At 38.2% G+C, this 15059-nt stretch overlaps 1 protein-coding gene across 1 annotated transcript in view; it reads left to right on the forward strand.

The window, feature by feature from the left end:
* DCC (DCC netrin 1 receptor) overlaps window positions 1–15059 on the forward strand; it is a 980448-nt gene that overhangs the window by 875128 nt on the left and 90261 nt on the right. Inside the window, exons 18-20 of the mRNA XM_014538876.1 lie at window positions 4353–4585; window positions 9227–9365; window positions 12988–13095. Of these exons, the coding sequence (XP_014394362.1) occupies window positions 4353–4585; window positions 9227–9365; window positions 12988–13095 (480 nt within the window). The remainder of the gene's footprint in view (window positions 1–4352; window positions 4586–9226; window positions 9366–12987; window positions 13096–15059) is intronic.

Raw genomic sequence — 15059 nt, forward strand, 5'->3', positions numbered from 1 at the left:
ACCGGAAAGTCACATGACCACCCCAGTGGTCTTATGTCTGAAAGTAAAACCCAAGATGTTCATCTCTTTAGTGAATACTTTGGCCCCAACCTCTTTCAAAGTCCACAACCCTCAGACCTCAGATAACCTACCACCTACATGTACGTGATGAGAATAAAGGATCTAAGGGCAGGGTTTGACAGTGAGCACAGAGGACATGGAAAACCCCTGAGTGCCCGAGAGTGAAGCCCTCGCAGGCAGGAATAAAGGAACATAACATAAATAGTGGAATCCAGTGACTTCTGCTACCACCTAAATTTATGTGAACTTTAAACAGTTTGTTTTCCACACTCAACAGCTCCATTCGTCGACTATGTGGAGAACGCACAGTTGTTGTGTGGATTCACAGCAGTTACATGATGGTCTCCAGGGCATAGCATCACTATTGATTTCAGATTCAGTAGGCGAAGCTGTTATTCCAGAGTCTCTTTGACCTTTTGGCCATTGGTTTCAAGGTCTATTTTCTGCCGAAAGTGACGTGTGCAATTTGTGTATATTTCCATCTATACAGTTATCTGTGGAGACACTACATATTTTTCATTGTGTTATCAAAGAAGCTCATGACTCCCCAAAAGGGTCAGCAAGAAGCATTTTTTAGTTATATAAGTTCATAGATAAATACCAACAAACAGCATTACTTAAAATTTGAGGGATGCATTCTCAAACTGAGATTCCAAAAAATTCAATGTCATGAAAAATATTCAGAAATAGCAGGATTGAGGTATTGACATTTCTTGAAGTAGAATTACTACTTTCAAAACATCGCTATTAAATACATTATCCCTACATAGAGAGGGATGAGGCAATGGAGGTCCAGAGTGTAAAATACAAGATAACCACCTCATGGGCGGGACCTGGGGTTTCCACTTCCCCTTACTCTCCTGCCCGGCCAGCAGCCAGGTTCTTAGAGAGGTCGCAGCTGGCTTTGGCTGTACCTGAGTGGCCCACAGTGTTCCTCTTCCTGCCTGTGAGGAAAGACACTGACCAACTGCTTGTTGAAGTGGCAACTGAGATTGTGATCAGGCCACACACAGTTATCCTGTGGCCAGTCTTTTAAAACTCTTATTATTGTTATTTTTACCGAAACTAACGCCCACAAAAGAGGGCCACTTAGGTGACCAAAAAGTAAACATTTTGAGCAGCAAGTGGTAGTCATAGAGACAGTAAAGGGCCACTTAGGTGACCAAAAAGTAAACAACATTTTGAGCAGCAAGTGGTAGTCATAGAGACAGTAGAGTTCAAATAAACTGAAGCAAAGTCCCTCAGAAGGAACCGTTCTGGCGTCATTAACTTCACTTTTCCTTAGTGTAGGTGGTCAGTCTTTCATTCTCAGCATATGGCATTCCCCGAGTGGTTTCTGAAACACCAGCGATCCCTGAGACAGTTTTTCTCCTGATCTGACTCTAATCCTCATGGATCTGAGAAATGAAATGCTACCCAAAGTTGGATATGGTGTGAGGGATTTTCTTATTGAAGACAAGTCAGGAAGGGGCTGAAGAGGGATGAATAAAACCAACCCTTTCTGAGAGAAGGGCCTGCACTCGTCCTGGTCATGGCAGATTCACTGTGTTTCTGCGCATCGTGGAGAATAAAGGACAAGTAAACAGAAAAAGGTTAAGGTTCTGGGAGAAACTCTATCGATAAATGTGTCCTAGTGCTGCATAGCATACATGCTCTGACTCCGAGCTTCTGCGGAGTATTCCCATGAGCAGTCTGCGAAGAGGCCAGGATAAAAGAAGTAAAAAACCGCAGGCAATAAATGCTTCAGGCTAGAGTAAGTACCAGGCCCTGGTGCTTCCCACACGCGTGTGCGCACAGATGCCGGCCCTCTCTGGAGCCCACCCCATCAGGAATGTATCAGAATGAGAGCTGAGGAAAGTGTCTCCAGGTCAGATGGGTGGGTAGGGCTTCATTTTCACTATAAAACCTTTTATTTCCTATTGTTATAAGGACAAGCTATTTTGAGCCCAGAGAAGGGAGAGGGCCAGGGAATAAGGAGGTGTGTTGTTTGAATTTATTTATTCTCAACTGTTTTATCAATGTCTAAATGAAGTACAATCCAGATGTAAAACTGTGTTATTTTTTTTTTAAATAGCTCTTTTAGAATATAAATATATCGACTGAAAAAAATGCATGGGCTCTGACCAAAACATCTATTAGGAATTGAGTAGGGTTCTCTTTTTAGCAGAAAGTTTGAAGCTATATTTTGTCTTCTTTACTATTTTTTACCCTTTTGAATATAACCATTAAAAATAAATGACATATAAGACACCCAGGAGTATAAAATAATTGAAAAGAAGTTGTTTTAGCAATACAAAGATGTTTTTAATTGAACTACTCAGTTTCTATCCTGAGAGAAAAAGGATAATTTGCAATATATTTAGCATATATGAATCTAGAGGAGTGTTTGCTACCAGCTAGAATATTCTGCTTTGTTGGAAATGCTCTACATCTGTCCTGTCCAATATGGAAGGCACCAGGCTCATGTGACCATTAAGCACTTGCAGTTGGCTAGTGCAACAGAAGTGAATTTTAAATTTTACTTAATTTTAATTAATTTAAATTTGAATTATTTCTGTAACTAACGACCATTATTAAGCAATGCAGCTGTAAAAGAGGTGGCAAGTAGAATGACAAACCATGCTTAAAAAAAAGTTCCCTATAAGAGTCAAGACACATGTGCCCAAGGGTAGACATTTTTGCATTATCAAAGTCCACAGATAAGTGCCATCGAACAGCATTACTTGGAATTTGAGGGATGCATTGTGAAACTGAGGCCTCAAGAAACTGAACAAGTTGTGAAAAAATATACTCTTATAACTTTCAGAAATAGCAGAACTGAGTATCACCATTTCTTTTTTTTCCCAAAAAATATATTTTTATTGATTTCAGAGAGGAAGGGAGAGGGAGAGATAGAACCATCAATGATGAGAGAGAATCATTGATTGGCTGCCTCCTGCACACCCCACACTGGGGATCAAGCCCACAATCCAGGCATGTGCCCTGACTGGGAATGGAACCCTGACCTCCTGGTTCATAGGTCAACGTTCAACTACTGAGCCATGCTGGTTGGGCTCACCAAAAGGCTATAAAGTGAATATAGATTTACCAACAAAATTAGATTAGACAAAGAAACAGCACATGGGGTAAGTCATTAATAAGCTTGGTCAAAAGGGGGTTTGTACTTTAGAGTAGGCCTCCCGTGTGCATAACATTCTCCTTGGAGAGTCAGCTGGGAATAGAAGCAGGTGCAGGGGGCAGCACCCACCGCGGTCTGGCAACAGCACCTTCCACCTGTGCTCCAGCCTGCTGACCGATGGGGACCCTCCCGGAGGCTGCAGTATCTTCACTCCCCCTGCATTGTTTCATAAATCCATTTGGCGTTAAAGGAGCCCTACATAAAAAGGACACATGAAAGGAAATACAAAAAGCCTGGGCTCTGTCATTAAATTTTAAACACACATTTTTCTTTCTCTCTCTATTTTTTTCTTGCCTTTTGTTGTTTTTGCTTTGGGGTTTTATATTTTGCTCAAAAGACCACAGCCCAATACACTGCTAAATAATTCATTGGAAAACAGAGAGATGAGTAGGGGCTATGCATGTGAAATGCAGTGGACAAAGTGATCATCAAAACCAGCCAGTAGCCGCTGCTCTCAGAACTAGGCTCTTTAAAAACTTAAATTCTGCGTGTGCACTGCTTCCGATTCTCTACCTTCTAGAAAGTCTCATCTCCCCAAATGGTGTCACATGCCCAGCCTGAGAGCTCATCTTATTTTTGGTTAGTGAGAATACACATTACATGACATAAAGGTAAAATATTACAAATTTAAATGTCTTAGGTATAAAATAAAAGGCCCAAAATTGGGCTCTTACTAATTCTAAAAAATAAGCTAGACAGATTTTTTTGCAGGAGGAAATAAGCCAGACACTCCTTTTTATCATGTTATTTTAAGTTATTTGAATAGTTATAAATCTGATGCTGTCTATACCAGATCATTGGAGAAGTAATGGGCAAAATTTCAAGAAGAAATGGACTTTTTAAATATATAACTAGAAATGGCAGCCAAATTGATAAAACCACTCCAAGCAGCTGAGCCCATTATAGAAAATAGTTATTTTTGTAATATAGCAACACTTTCTGACGAGTTTTCTGATTGAATTAACTGTATTTTTTTCTGTTCTTCTCATGTTCCCTTTCATCATTATTGCCATGCATTTAACTCATTGTGATGTGTTACCACTGGTATTTATTTTTTAACTCTTTCATTTATGTATTTATCTGTTTGTTTCATTTGGCGGGTTGTGGAACCCAGACCCCACTGACCCAGTTGATTATTATCCTTTGCTTGATGATCTCCCCACCTCGGTCCCAGATGTCTCCACCCCCATGCTCCCACCAGTAGGTGTACAGGCTGTGGCTTTGACCCACGATGCCGTGAGGGTCAGCTGGGCAGACAACTCTGTCCCCAAGAACCAGAAGGCGTCCGAAGTACGACTTTACACTGTCCGGTGGAGGACCAGCTTTTCTGCAAATACGAAATACAAGGTGAAGTTCGTGTTGATAGTGTGGAATTTTAAACGAACTGTCATTTGTTAAATACATCATTCTATGTGCTTCCTGACTGTGAATCCTTTTGCTGCAGTGACTGCTAAGTGGAAAAACAAAGCATTTTAATAACTCAGTGGCACAGGAATGATTATGTCTTGGGAAACAATTCTAAGGCGAGGTAGAAAAATATCAAGAGATGCACAGTGGTATTTGAATTCCACCAGATGCTGGGTTTATAGAAATAAAATTTTGATAAATAAATAATACAGTGTAAAGGAATGACATTTTCCTTTGAAAATAGCAGGGCTCCACATTAATTGTCTAGATAGATTTTTATCTTTCTTTTCATTTGGAATCTGGATTGACACCAAAGGCCACTGTATTAATGTTACAGAGGATCTCTCTGACAAATTATTCTGACTGGGGATACGTGGCTGGAAGGTTTTTATAGCATCCTTGGAAAATACTCTCAGCCATTAGCATCCACTTCCTCTATTTAACCTTGAAACACCCTTATGTAATAAAGAAAACTCACAATGTACACCCCCTTTAACTAATGTGAATTAGACAAGGCTCCTTATTCCTGCCTTATCACTCAGTCATCTCACAGCACACTAAGAGCTCCTTTGAGATACACAGTTGAGGCATTGTCCTTAATAATTTTAAATCCCTTAGCAGCCGGCCACAGGAATTGCAACAAATCATTATAAACCAGGACAATATTGTTACCACCTAAGCCTGCCACCATGTTGGCATATACAAACAATACACAAATGTAGATAAAAGTGAGATCCACAAGTGATTGTCCAGCACCTACTTTGTCCCTAGAACTGTGCAATTAAACATGGTTTAGTCATTGTTACTTAATATATTATTTATAATTTTAGAATGAGTAATACACTCAGCTCCATAGATAGACTCTAGAGAATTCATAAACTATTCAAGTGAGATAATATACTTAAAATATAAAGCCCACGGGCTGGTGATGTGGGATAAATAAGGTGTTTCAAAAACAAGAGAATAAATGCCCCAAGAACCAAGTACACAATAACGCAACTCTGGCGCTCCAGCTTTTTATATCCCCTCTCTTTACTACTCTACTAAGGTTGCTCTCAGAGAGAATTTGGAACGCATTTTACTTTATCCAACGTTCATTCCACCAAACTGCCATCTTGCTTAATCCAGCCTCCATCCAGTGGTGTTCAGGGGGATGAAAATATCCTTTGGAAACTTCTGATTGTAAAATCCTGGAGATAAAGCAAAATCCGACCAATAGTTTCATGTCAGCCTTTCTTCATGCAGCCATGCTCAATTTGCTTCTAGTATTTAACGTTTAAATGGCATAAAATTCACATTTCATCATAAATCAGTTTTTAGTTGAAACCATTTCTTTTAAGAAAGGGCTCTTTGGTATTGCCTCCATGCTAGGTCAGGTTTTTGGAAAACTCTCCAGGGAAGCCCATAGTGTCACTGATATAAGATATTGTTGTAAGTATCCTATCCACATCCTTATAGTATTAGATTTAATACTCAACAGAGCTATGAATAGAGATAACATTATCAGATAAGACAACCAATGAAACATGAGAGCATTAAAAATAATATTTTTATATACAGGTTGCCCAATTCTAAGTTTACTTTAAAATGGCTACTTAAAATAATTTATGATCATAATTGCTATACTTTGTTACATTCATTTCACAAAAAGACCATGGGTACTTGGCCATTCTGTGAAATGTTCTGAAGGACAATGGTTGCTCTCTGCACAACAGTTTGAGTTCCAAAATTTCTTGAGTGAGGCAAATTATTTTAGATGAATAGACTAATACAGCAGACACAGAATTACTGGGTTTCACAAAGAATGCCTGGAAAGCGAGACCCCACCCCAAAACTATTCTCTCATAGGTTGGAGTTTGGAAATAAAAAAAAATAATAAAAGGATTTAAACTGTTTTTCTCCACATTATCTTCCCTGACTCAAGTCTTTCAATTACTAATATTCAAGCCCCCTTCTCACACATGCACTGTCTACATCCACACCCCAAGAAGAAGGGTTAGAAGGAAGAGTTGGGTAAGCTGGAGAACAAGGATAACTGTAGAACATATCTGATCCACTAGAAAGAACATACAATAACTTTAAATTTTATAAATAGTGGTAATAGAATGTTTTGGTTTTGCGTTTTGAACTTTTCAAACCACTGTCATGATATTATTTCATCTCACTTACCAGCTTTATAAGGTAGGCAGGGCACACACAAGATAGAGGGCAACAAACACATAGGTGGAGTCACATGACCCGGGCTCAGGAGTTGGCCTCACTCTGTCCTCTCAGGTCACTTAATTTAATCTGATTGTTCTCATCTATATGATTGGGATATTCGCACCCACTACAGAAAGAATAAGTGAGCTTCTTCATAGTTAAACATGTATGTAGTTGTGTTTATGAAGACTTGGGTAGGTTGTATAACTTGGCAAAAATTCCCTATTAAAGGAGAGCTGGAACTCAGGATGACTAGATGCCATATTCAGGGCTCTCCTCACAGGAGCACCTTTCTACCTCATTTAGTCTCAAATCCAGCCATAATCCAGACTTTCCTATTGTCATTGTCCAAAACTCCAAATGGCTTTATCAAATGGAGAAAGAGTCTATAATTTCTTTTCTACTAAAGTGATTAATCACCTGATGCTTTATACAAATTTTCATTCCAAATACATTCCTAGAGTACCAACTAGCATTTACCAGACATCGCATGGGTATTACAGAAGATACAAAGTTATGCAAGATTGTCTCTGCCCTCAAGATGCTGACAACTCAAAACAGAATTGAACACATGCCTAAAATTATATAGCACATTAAGCAATGCATGAAATATTATAGCCAACATTTATTTCATACTGTGCACCAGACAATGTTTCACTTGACTTATTAAACACTTTAAATAATGCCATGATGTCAGTGCTATGGTTTTCTCTGTTTATAAATGAGGAAACTGATGCTCAGACAAGAAGTACCTGGGTATTCTATGCTCACAGAAATAACTGGCCATGATTTCCCAATAACTTCTAGGCTAACGCTTTATGCCGAGCAACAACTTTCTAATAGGTTCCTGAGAAAATTCAGTGACTTCCTAGTATTTATAGAATGCTAATGTGTCATTCTAAACCACAAATAAAGACATTATTGCTTAGTGGCCTTCCAGATGCCACTGGTGTCTATGCTCTAAGAGACTAGTATTATGATATGTGATCCTTCCTCACTGAAACATTTCTCATGGTCCCATCTCTCCCCTGTTTCCATCTCTAAGACTTATAGACATTCATGATGAAAGGGAAGGAGGGCAAGATTGGAAGTTATATATCAGCATGCCAGACACTGGCTGCCCGTTTTGTGTTTTATTTGATGGGATCCATCTTCCCGCGTCTACAATGCATTTTTCATTTATTTAGGGCACGCGTGTTTACAGCTGTTTTAAAAAAGAGCTTCTGATAGATGTTTATGCGGTCATCGCTTTAATAGGGTGAAAGGTCACATCATGAAAATGTTATTTGTACCATTAAGTATTTATTTGGTTTTATAATAAAATGAAGGATTTTCATAGCTATAATCTAAGAAGGATTCATTGTAGAGAAAAAGAGATGTATCACACTAAAGTAGTAAGGGAGGAGATCGGTCTGACATCAGTGGGGAAAGAGAACTTCCCTAGACATAGATATATAACAAATATAATAAATATAAACATCAAAGTAAATACTTAACTCTGGAAGAAGATAAAGGTCTAAATACCAAGCATAAATCGATATTTATAAGAGGCATAAATTTGCCTGATCATATGGAAAATATGGATTGACCTGTTTTTTTCTGCATTATCATTTTGATCTTTTGAGTAAGCAATAAAGACAGATAATTTATTTCTACTAAAATATCTTTAACCTGTTGTTTAAATGACCAAAAAAAAAAACAGATTCAGAAGACATAATATTAACACAAATGGAATGTTTTAATATTTATTCAATTTGTTCCCTTCCTGAACAGTTGCTTCAGTGACCAAATTTAAATGTGTGTTCAATGTGAAGTATGCACACAACAAAGAAACCACATGGCACAACATTACTTTGGTCCATTTTCTTTATAACAGTCAGATTCTTGAATCACTAAAAGTTTGTACCTTAAAGCCTCTTTGCAAAAATCACATGCAAAACTCTAAAAAATTAGTTTTATTACCAGTGGAAATAAAAATTAATCTTATTATCATGATGATCTATGTGAAATGCATAACATTAAAAACTAAAAAAATTATTATTATAAATAAATTAAAGTCTGTACAGATAACCTTAAAGAGGGAATTGACAGGAAGAAACAGAGTTGGTCTTGTTGCCATGGTTATTGCCTCACTTGGGAGTATTTATCAGCTTGCATCCCCTTTAAGCAACATAACACCTGATTTGGTGGATCATGTTTTGGTTGTCCAATAAGCCAGTGTACACCAGCTGACAGAAAGGAAGTAAAGTCAGTGCTGTGTCCTAACTCCCTGGACTCCGTTTTGTTTGGCTTATTTTATATAGTCTTCTCACGTGTCTTGATTTACCAAGTCGATAGAGTTCATTTTTTCCCCTCTTTGCTTCTTTCCCACTTGTATAGTCAGAAGACACAACATCCCTGAGTTACACAGCAACAGGCCTCAAACCAAACACCATGTACGAGTTCTCAGTCATGGTAACAAAAAACAGAAGGTCGAGCACTTGGAGCATGACGGCACATGCCACCACATATGAAGCAGGTATGTGAAGAAAGGCTGGCTTCAGGATTTCTACTTTCAACATTTTGTAAAGGTGTTTCCCAGGTTCTGTGGGAGGTGGAACATAGTGCATTTTCGGCTCTAAATTACACTTTATTTTATATAAACTATCTTAAGTTTTATAGTTCATAGCACTTTTATATTTAATATCATCCTCCCCATTTTAGGAAAAAAGAAAATGAATTCCTAATGGATTAAGCAATCTGGTTTTAATTGAGGCATTAACTCAAGGGATCTAAATAGAAATCTTCTTTTTCATGCATTTACATAAAGGCAGACAGCTATGCATTGAACTCTCTGTCCAAAGCATTTGTATCATTGACCAACAGTCACGGTAGGGATTTACTTTTTTGGAAAGAAATTAGGTACAAAATAAAGCGTTGCATTATAACTGCAGGCTCATGGATTCCTATCCTAAATAACCTCAGCTAGATGTGGGAAGCAGTTTTGGGTGGTCATGTTCATTCTTTAGAAATAAGAGAACAAAATGGAAAACCTTCATGCAATTTGAAGTAGTTCAAACCTGGGGTAAAAGCAATTCCCTATAAATTTTACCAGTCACATTTACTGTGGATCATAAAAGTTGAGTTTATTACCTTAAAAGACCTGCAGTGCACTTGACATTCATTGTTCACAGGGATCCAACATTTGAAGAATACAAGGTTTAACATGCTTTTTTTAATCCTCACCCCAGGATATGTTTTTATTGATTTTTTTTTTTAGAGAGAGAGGAAGGCAGGGGCCGGGGAAGAGAAACATTGATGTGAGAGAGAAACATCCATCAGTTGCCTCCTAAACTTGCCCTGACCTGGGATAAACCTGCAACCTAGGTCTGTGCCCTGACTGGGAATCAAACCCACAACTTTTTGATGTATGGGATGGTGCTCCAGCTAACTGAACCATGCTGGCCGGGGATTATCCTGCCTTTTGATTGGCTTTGTGATATTATATCATAGGAATTTTTTAAATATGATCACAAAACTCTTCTCTGGAGAAGTTGAATTTCTGTTTCTATTAGAATTTGTCCCATGGTATTGCAGTCCTAATTTTTATCTTTGGTTACCATGTTAACTCACAGAGTTTACTGCATTTTTACATTTTTATGGGTACTTTTTCTATACAAAGTTTTCTTGTTTGTCCGATTTAATTTCAACATTCTCTTCTATTTTACATGTGTACATATATTAACTCCTTCTCCTAGAATTCTTCCCTGAATGTCAATGTTCACATCTTCCTTTGAAGACTAAGACAAGCTTAATGAGTTATGTACTATGGGAATAATAAAAGTTCTGCTCTTTCTTTTTACTTAAAATGAGATGAAGGAGTGAAATATAAACCACTAAGACATTTGGTCTTCCCTGAGTGAAAGAGAAGGAGTTTAATTTCCTCTTAAGCAAAAAATGCAATCATTTTTCCCTTTCATAAACATAAAATGCACACCAGCATCTGACTTGATAAATGTACCCTATTGATTTCTCATCAACTGCCTAACCTTGTAGGCACTCCAATGGTGAGACAAAAAGATATTAACTTTCAGAAATGTGGTTAGCAGGAAGGGTGATTGTCAAAACAGATAATGATCTGGACAAAGGTGTAAATAGCGTGTGGATGAGATCTCTGGGTGATGATGAGAAGCAAGAAGTAATTCACAAGTGTCTGCAGGTTTTATAACTGAGAGAAGGAAATGAAGTGAATGAAATGACTCTAGGGTTTCCTTCCAATTCTGCACTAACATAAAGACTATAGGGGCTGCATTGCTAGGCACTTGTGTTGAAATTGCTCATGATAAAGACAAAGGTGGCGGGAGGATTCTTGAAATAAAACATTTCATTCTGCCCAGGTGATGAATACTTTACTCTAGTTAGCTTAAGTAAAATAAAAAATAACTGCAAGAACACCTGAAAGAATGGGTCTTGGGAAGGGACAGAAACCAGAGGTACTCCCAGCCTTCAGAGGAGAAGAACACTATCGGACTGTTATTCAGGGTGTTGCCATCACAATGGTTTGACCCGATATGTTTATCTTTCTTATTAACATTCTGTTTCCCAGAAGAGGGGATCCCACTGCTAAGGCAAGAGTGGGGTGAAGGCCATGAAATTCACATGACAGAGAAGAGCTTGTTCCCAAAGAAAGGAGCCAAGTGCTTCTCTTACCGAAGGAGGAAGGGATGGGATGTTGGACAGTCCAAATAACAAATGGCCAGTACAATTCCCATGGCTGGAAATCTTCTAAATCTTGAGTGTTACCTCCCATTCATGCGCTTCAAGACAGTCAAGCATGGGAAAAGGAGAACCAGACAAACCATAGGGCAATACTCGTCCAGTCAACTGAGACATTAATTATGAGTTTCCAATTATGTCCATTTGTAAATGTCAGGTCCTGAGATCGGGACTTGGTATAAAAAGCAAAGACGATATAGCCTGTATCTTTGAGAAAATTATAATCTAGGAGAGAAGAAAAATATTTATTTTAACCTGAAGCAACATGGGAAATGTTGATGAATCTCTATTCACCAACATTCACAGCTCTGCAGGTGTTCCTTTCAGAGTCGTGGATTCTACTGGTTGGTTGGTTCTAGGGTAGGGAACCTTGATCAGTGCGGCTGGTCCTGAGGTCAACCAGGAAGTCACTTTGTCCGGTTTTGCTGCTTTTCTGGGCTTGGAGCTGAAACACAACTGAGGTGTAGACATTATCTCTAAGTTGACTGGACCTCTGTCTCCCTGGTCAACAGACCAGAGGCTTTGTTCCTAAGATCATTTGATGCTGATCAGAACCTCCTCGTCCTGAGGGTTTATGATTAAGGGAGAAGCCGTGCAAGGGAGAAGGAGGCAGGTGAGTCAGGTGATGGATGAAGCCAGTTTGAATCTGAAGGAAATAAAGGAGAAAAAGTCATTTAAAGAAATGAAGTTTCTATGCTATTGCATCCACCTAAAATAATACTTATACCAAAGAGGCATATTTTGGGGGTGACAAATTCTGCTCCCTTTCACCAACAGGTGGGAAAAGCTCTAATAAAAGGCAGGGTTTCATACCATCTAATCTCATACCATAGATTCCTTGCCTGCTCTATTTTCAAATATTTCTTTGCCTTCTTGTTAGGAGATAACTGGTATGTTACCTAAGCAAGTTGTTTTGACCTGTTTTCAAATGCATTCTTTTCTTGAGGAGGGGCTTCTAAGGAAATTTAGAATTAGGTGACATTTCAATTATAAATCCTACAGTCATGACAGAGTTCTGTCCCTCGGAGACATGTAGCCGTCAATCTCACAAGTATGTGCACATTTGTTTGTTCTCTTATGCTTCTCATATTTTCAATGCAGCACTCGCTTGAAAATACATTATAGTCTTTCCTCCATGTTCACACATGTTCTCTTCTCCTTTGGAAGTCATTAAACTTCCTCGGGAAAAAATAACACACATTAATTTCTGTATTTGTGTTTGTTTGCTTCTTTAATCCAAATACTTGAGAGGAATTGTAAATGGTAAAATCAGCATGATATACTGCATGATAGATCCTGAGTGTCAACATCGTGATTAGAAGTCCCATAAATGTCTGTTTTCTCTCACATCCGATGACAAGGCCTTGTCTCTGTTCCCCCGGCAGCCCCGACCTCTGCTCCCAAGGATCTGACAGTCATTACTCGGGAAGGGAAGCCCCGTGCTGTCATTGTGAGCTGGCAGCCTCCCTTGGAAGCCAATGGGAAAATCACGGGTAAGCATCTCAGCTTCATTTGGAGCGTTTGCTCTGCTGGGCCCGGGATGGCTCACCCCGCGTGTGCTGCTCGTGCCTTTTGTGTATTAGTTTTCTGTCCAGCATCTTGGTTGACTTCCTGACCCTTTCTGATGGTCTCTTCTTGCCCTCGCTGAGGGCACTGACCGTGGAATTCTTTGGTGCATACAATTAGGCACGCGCGCGCGCACACACACACACACACACACGTGTGATTGGAGTTGCTTCCCGAAAGATGTGCACTTCAATTAGCATAGGCCTTTTGTTGTTTTAGTCTGTGCAGCCTGAGGACAACCTTCTAATGGGATGTCTCTGAGCATGAGTGACTGAGAAGAAGCCGGTGGTTTGGCAATTATAAAACACAAAAGACACCTAATGACCATGTATTTTTGTGTGACACATGGGAAAAAGGAGGTTTGTCTGGGCGGGTTTTCATGTATTTAGCTTGAAACCCCGCTTTTAGCTTCTTATTTAAATCCTAAGGTTCAGAAAACACTTAATGTTGACTGACAGAAATTGTACTTAATGAATATTTCACAGTGACAGATTTTATTTTACCAAATATTGCTGATAACATCAATGCCTAATTAAAGCATCCATTAGAAGCCTGTAATGTTAATTTAGTATGAAAAATATAATGGAGTTCTATCAGGGGTTTTGCATTTAAATGATCACTCTAGTCTTTTAATAGATGTCTCCATAGCATATAATTATTATGAAAAAAATATTGTATAACTAAAAATGGGCACATTATAGTCTAATTAACCTGAACCATTGGGTTGGGCACATGTAAGAGTCACTCCTTTTTTCTTTGCATACAAGAAGTGGATAGCACTACTACAAATTAGCAAAGTAATTCAGTCATTCTGTGATGCAAAGACAAGCATGGGAATTATAGTTCAGATGACATGTGCTTTAAGTGAGTGACTTTCTGAAATTTACAAAATGCAAAGGTAATATATGAAAATTCCAAATGCGATGCAAATATAAGTTGAAGACTTGTTTTCTCTAGGAAATTGCTCTTAGTGCAATAGCTAATAGAATTTTCATTTGAGCCGACAAATATGGAAAAAGAGGAACAAACATCTTCCCTAAATCTTATATGCTCAGTTGTCACTCTGCCAGGTTTTTTAAAATGAAGGTTGGCTCATTCTAATTTCTTCTTATTTCCATTCAATTTTATGATCTGTTTTCATTGGTTCCATTTCAGTACTTTTGTAGATTTTGATTGGTTTACATGATGACTATTTTATTATGTGACAAACTTATTTATAAACTTATGGTAAATCAACAGATAATAAGTTTAAGAAAAAAAAACAAAATAGAACTTTTCTAAATCAAAACAAGTTCTGGTGGAAAGAATTTTTTGTTCTTAAAGGATAAAACAAGTCGTATACTACCCAATTCTCCACTCTTATTTAGGTAAATCTCATCAAATTGTCAATGTAAACAATAGAATATGTTTTCAACTCTAAAAGGAAGCTTTATTTTGCTTTTCAAGATTAAAAAATGGGGACAATGCAATTAATCTAAGCAAAAAAATTAGTGTGCCAAAATCACAGTGTATGTGTAAGAGACCTTGTCCACATATTTTATGTCGAGTTGTATAATCGTTTTCACAACTAAAACTTCATTCTCTAATAATGGTATGCATTTATGAAGGCCAAGTTGTGATTTTCAGCTTGAGATATTTTGACTCAATTCAACAGAGAGCACACACACACACAGCCCATAAGACAACTTCTTCCTACACATATTTTGATTCTTTCAACCAAATTCCTTTTAGAAAATAGGATGATAAAATATTCAAAATAGAAGACCATTAGGCAGAAGGCCCAGGTTTGCTACACTCTGTTTCCATGAAAGTGCAAAGGAACATGTGAGCTCTTTCCCAGTGTGTCGGGCACCTGTGAACCTACAGAAGGATGTACTCCCTTCCTGCATTT

This window comes from Myotis brandtii, unplaced genomic scaffold, assembly GCF_000412655.1.
Source record: "Myotis brandtii unplaced genomic scaffold, ASM41265v1 scaffold200, whole genome shotgun sequence".
Lineage (NCBI taxonomy): Eukaryota > Metazoa > Chordata > Mammalia > Chiroptera > Vespertilionidae > Myotis > Myotis brandtii.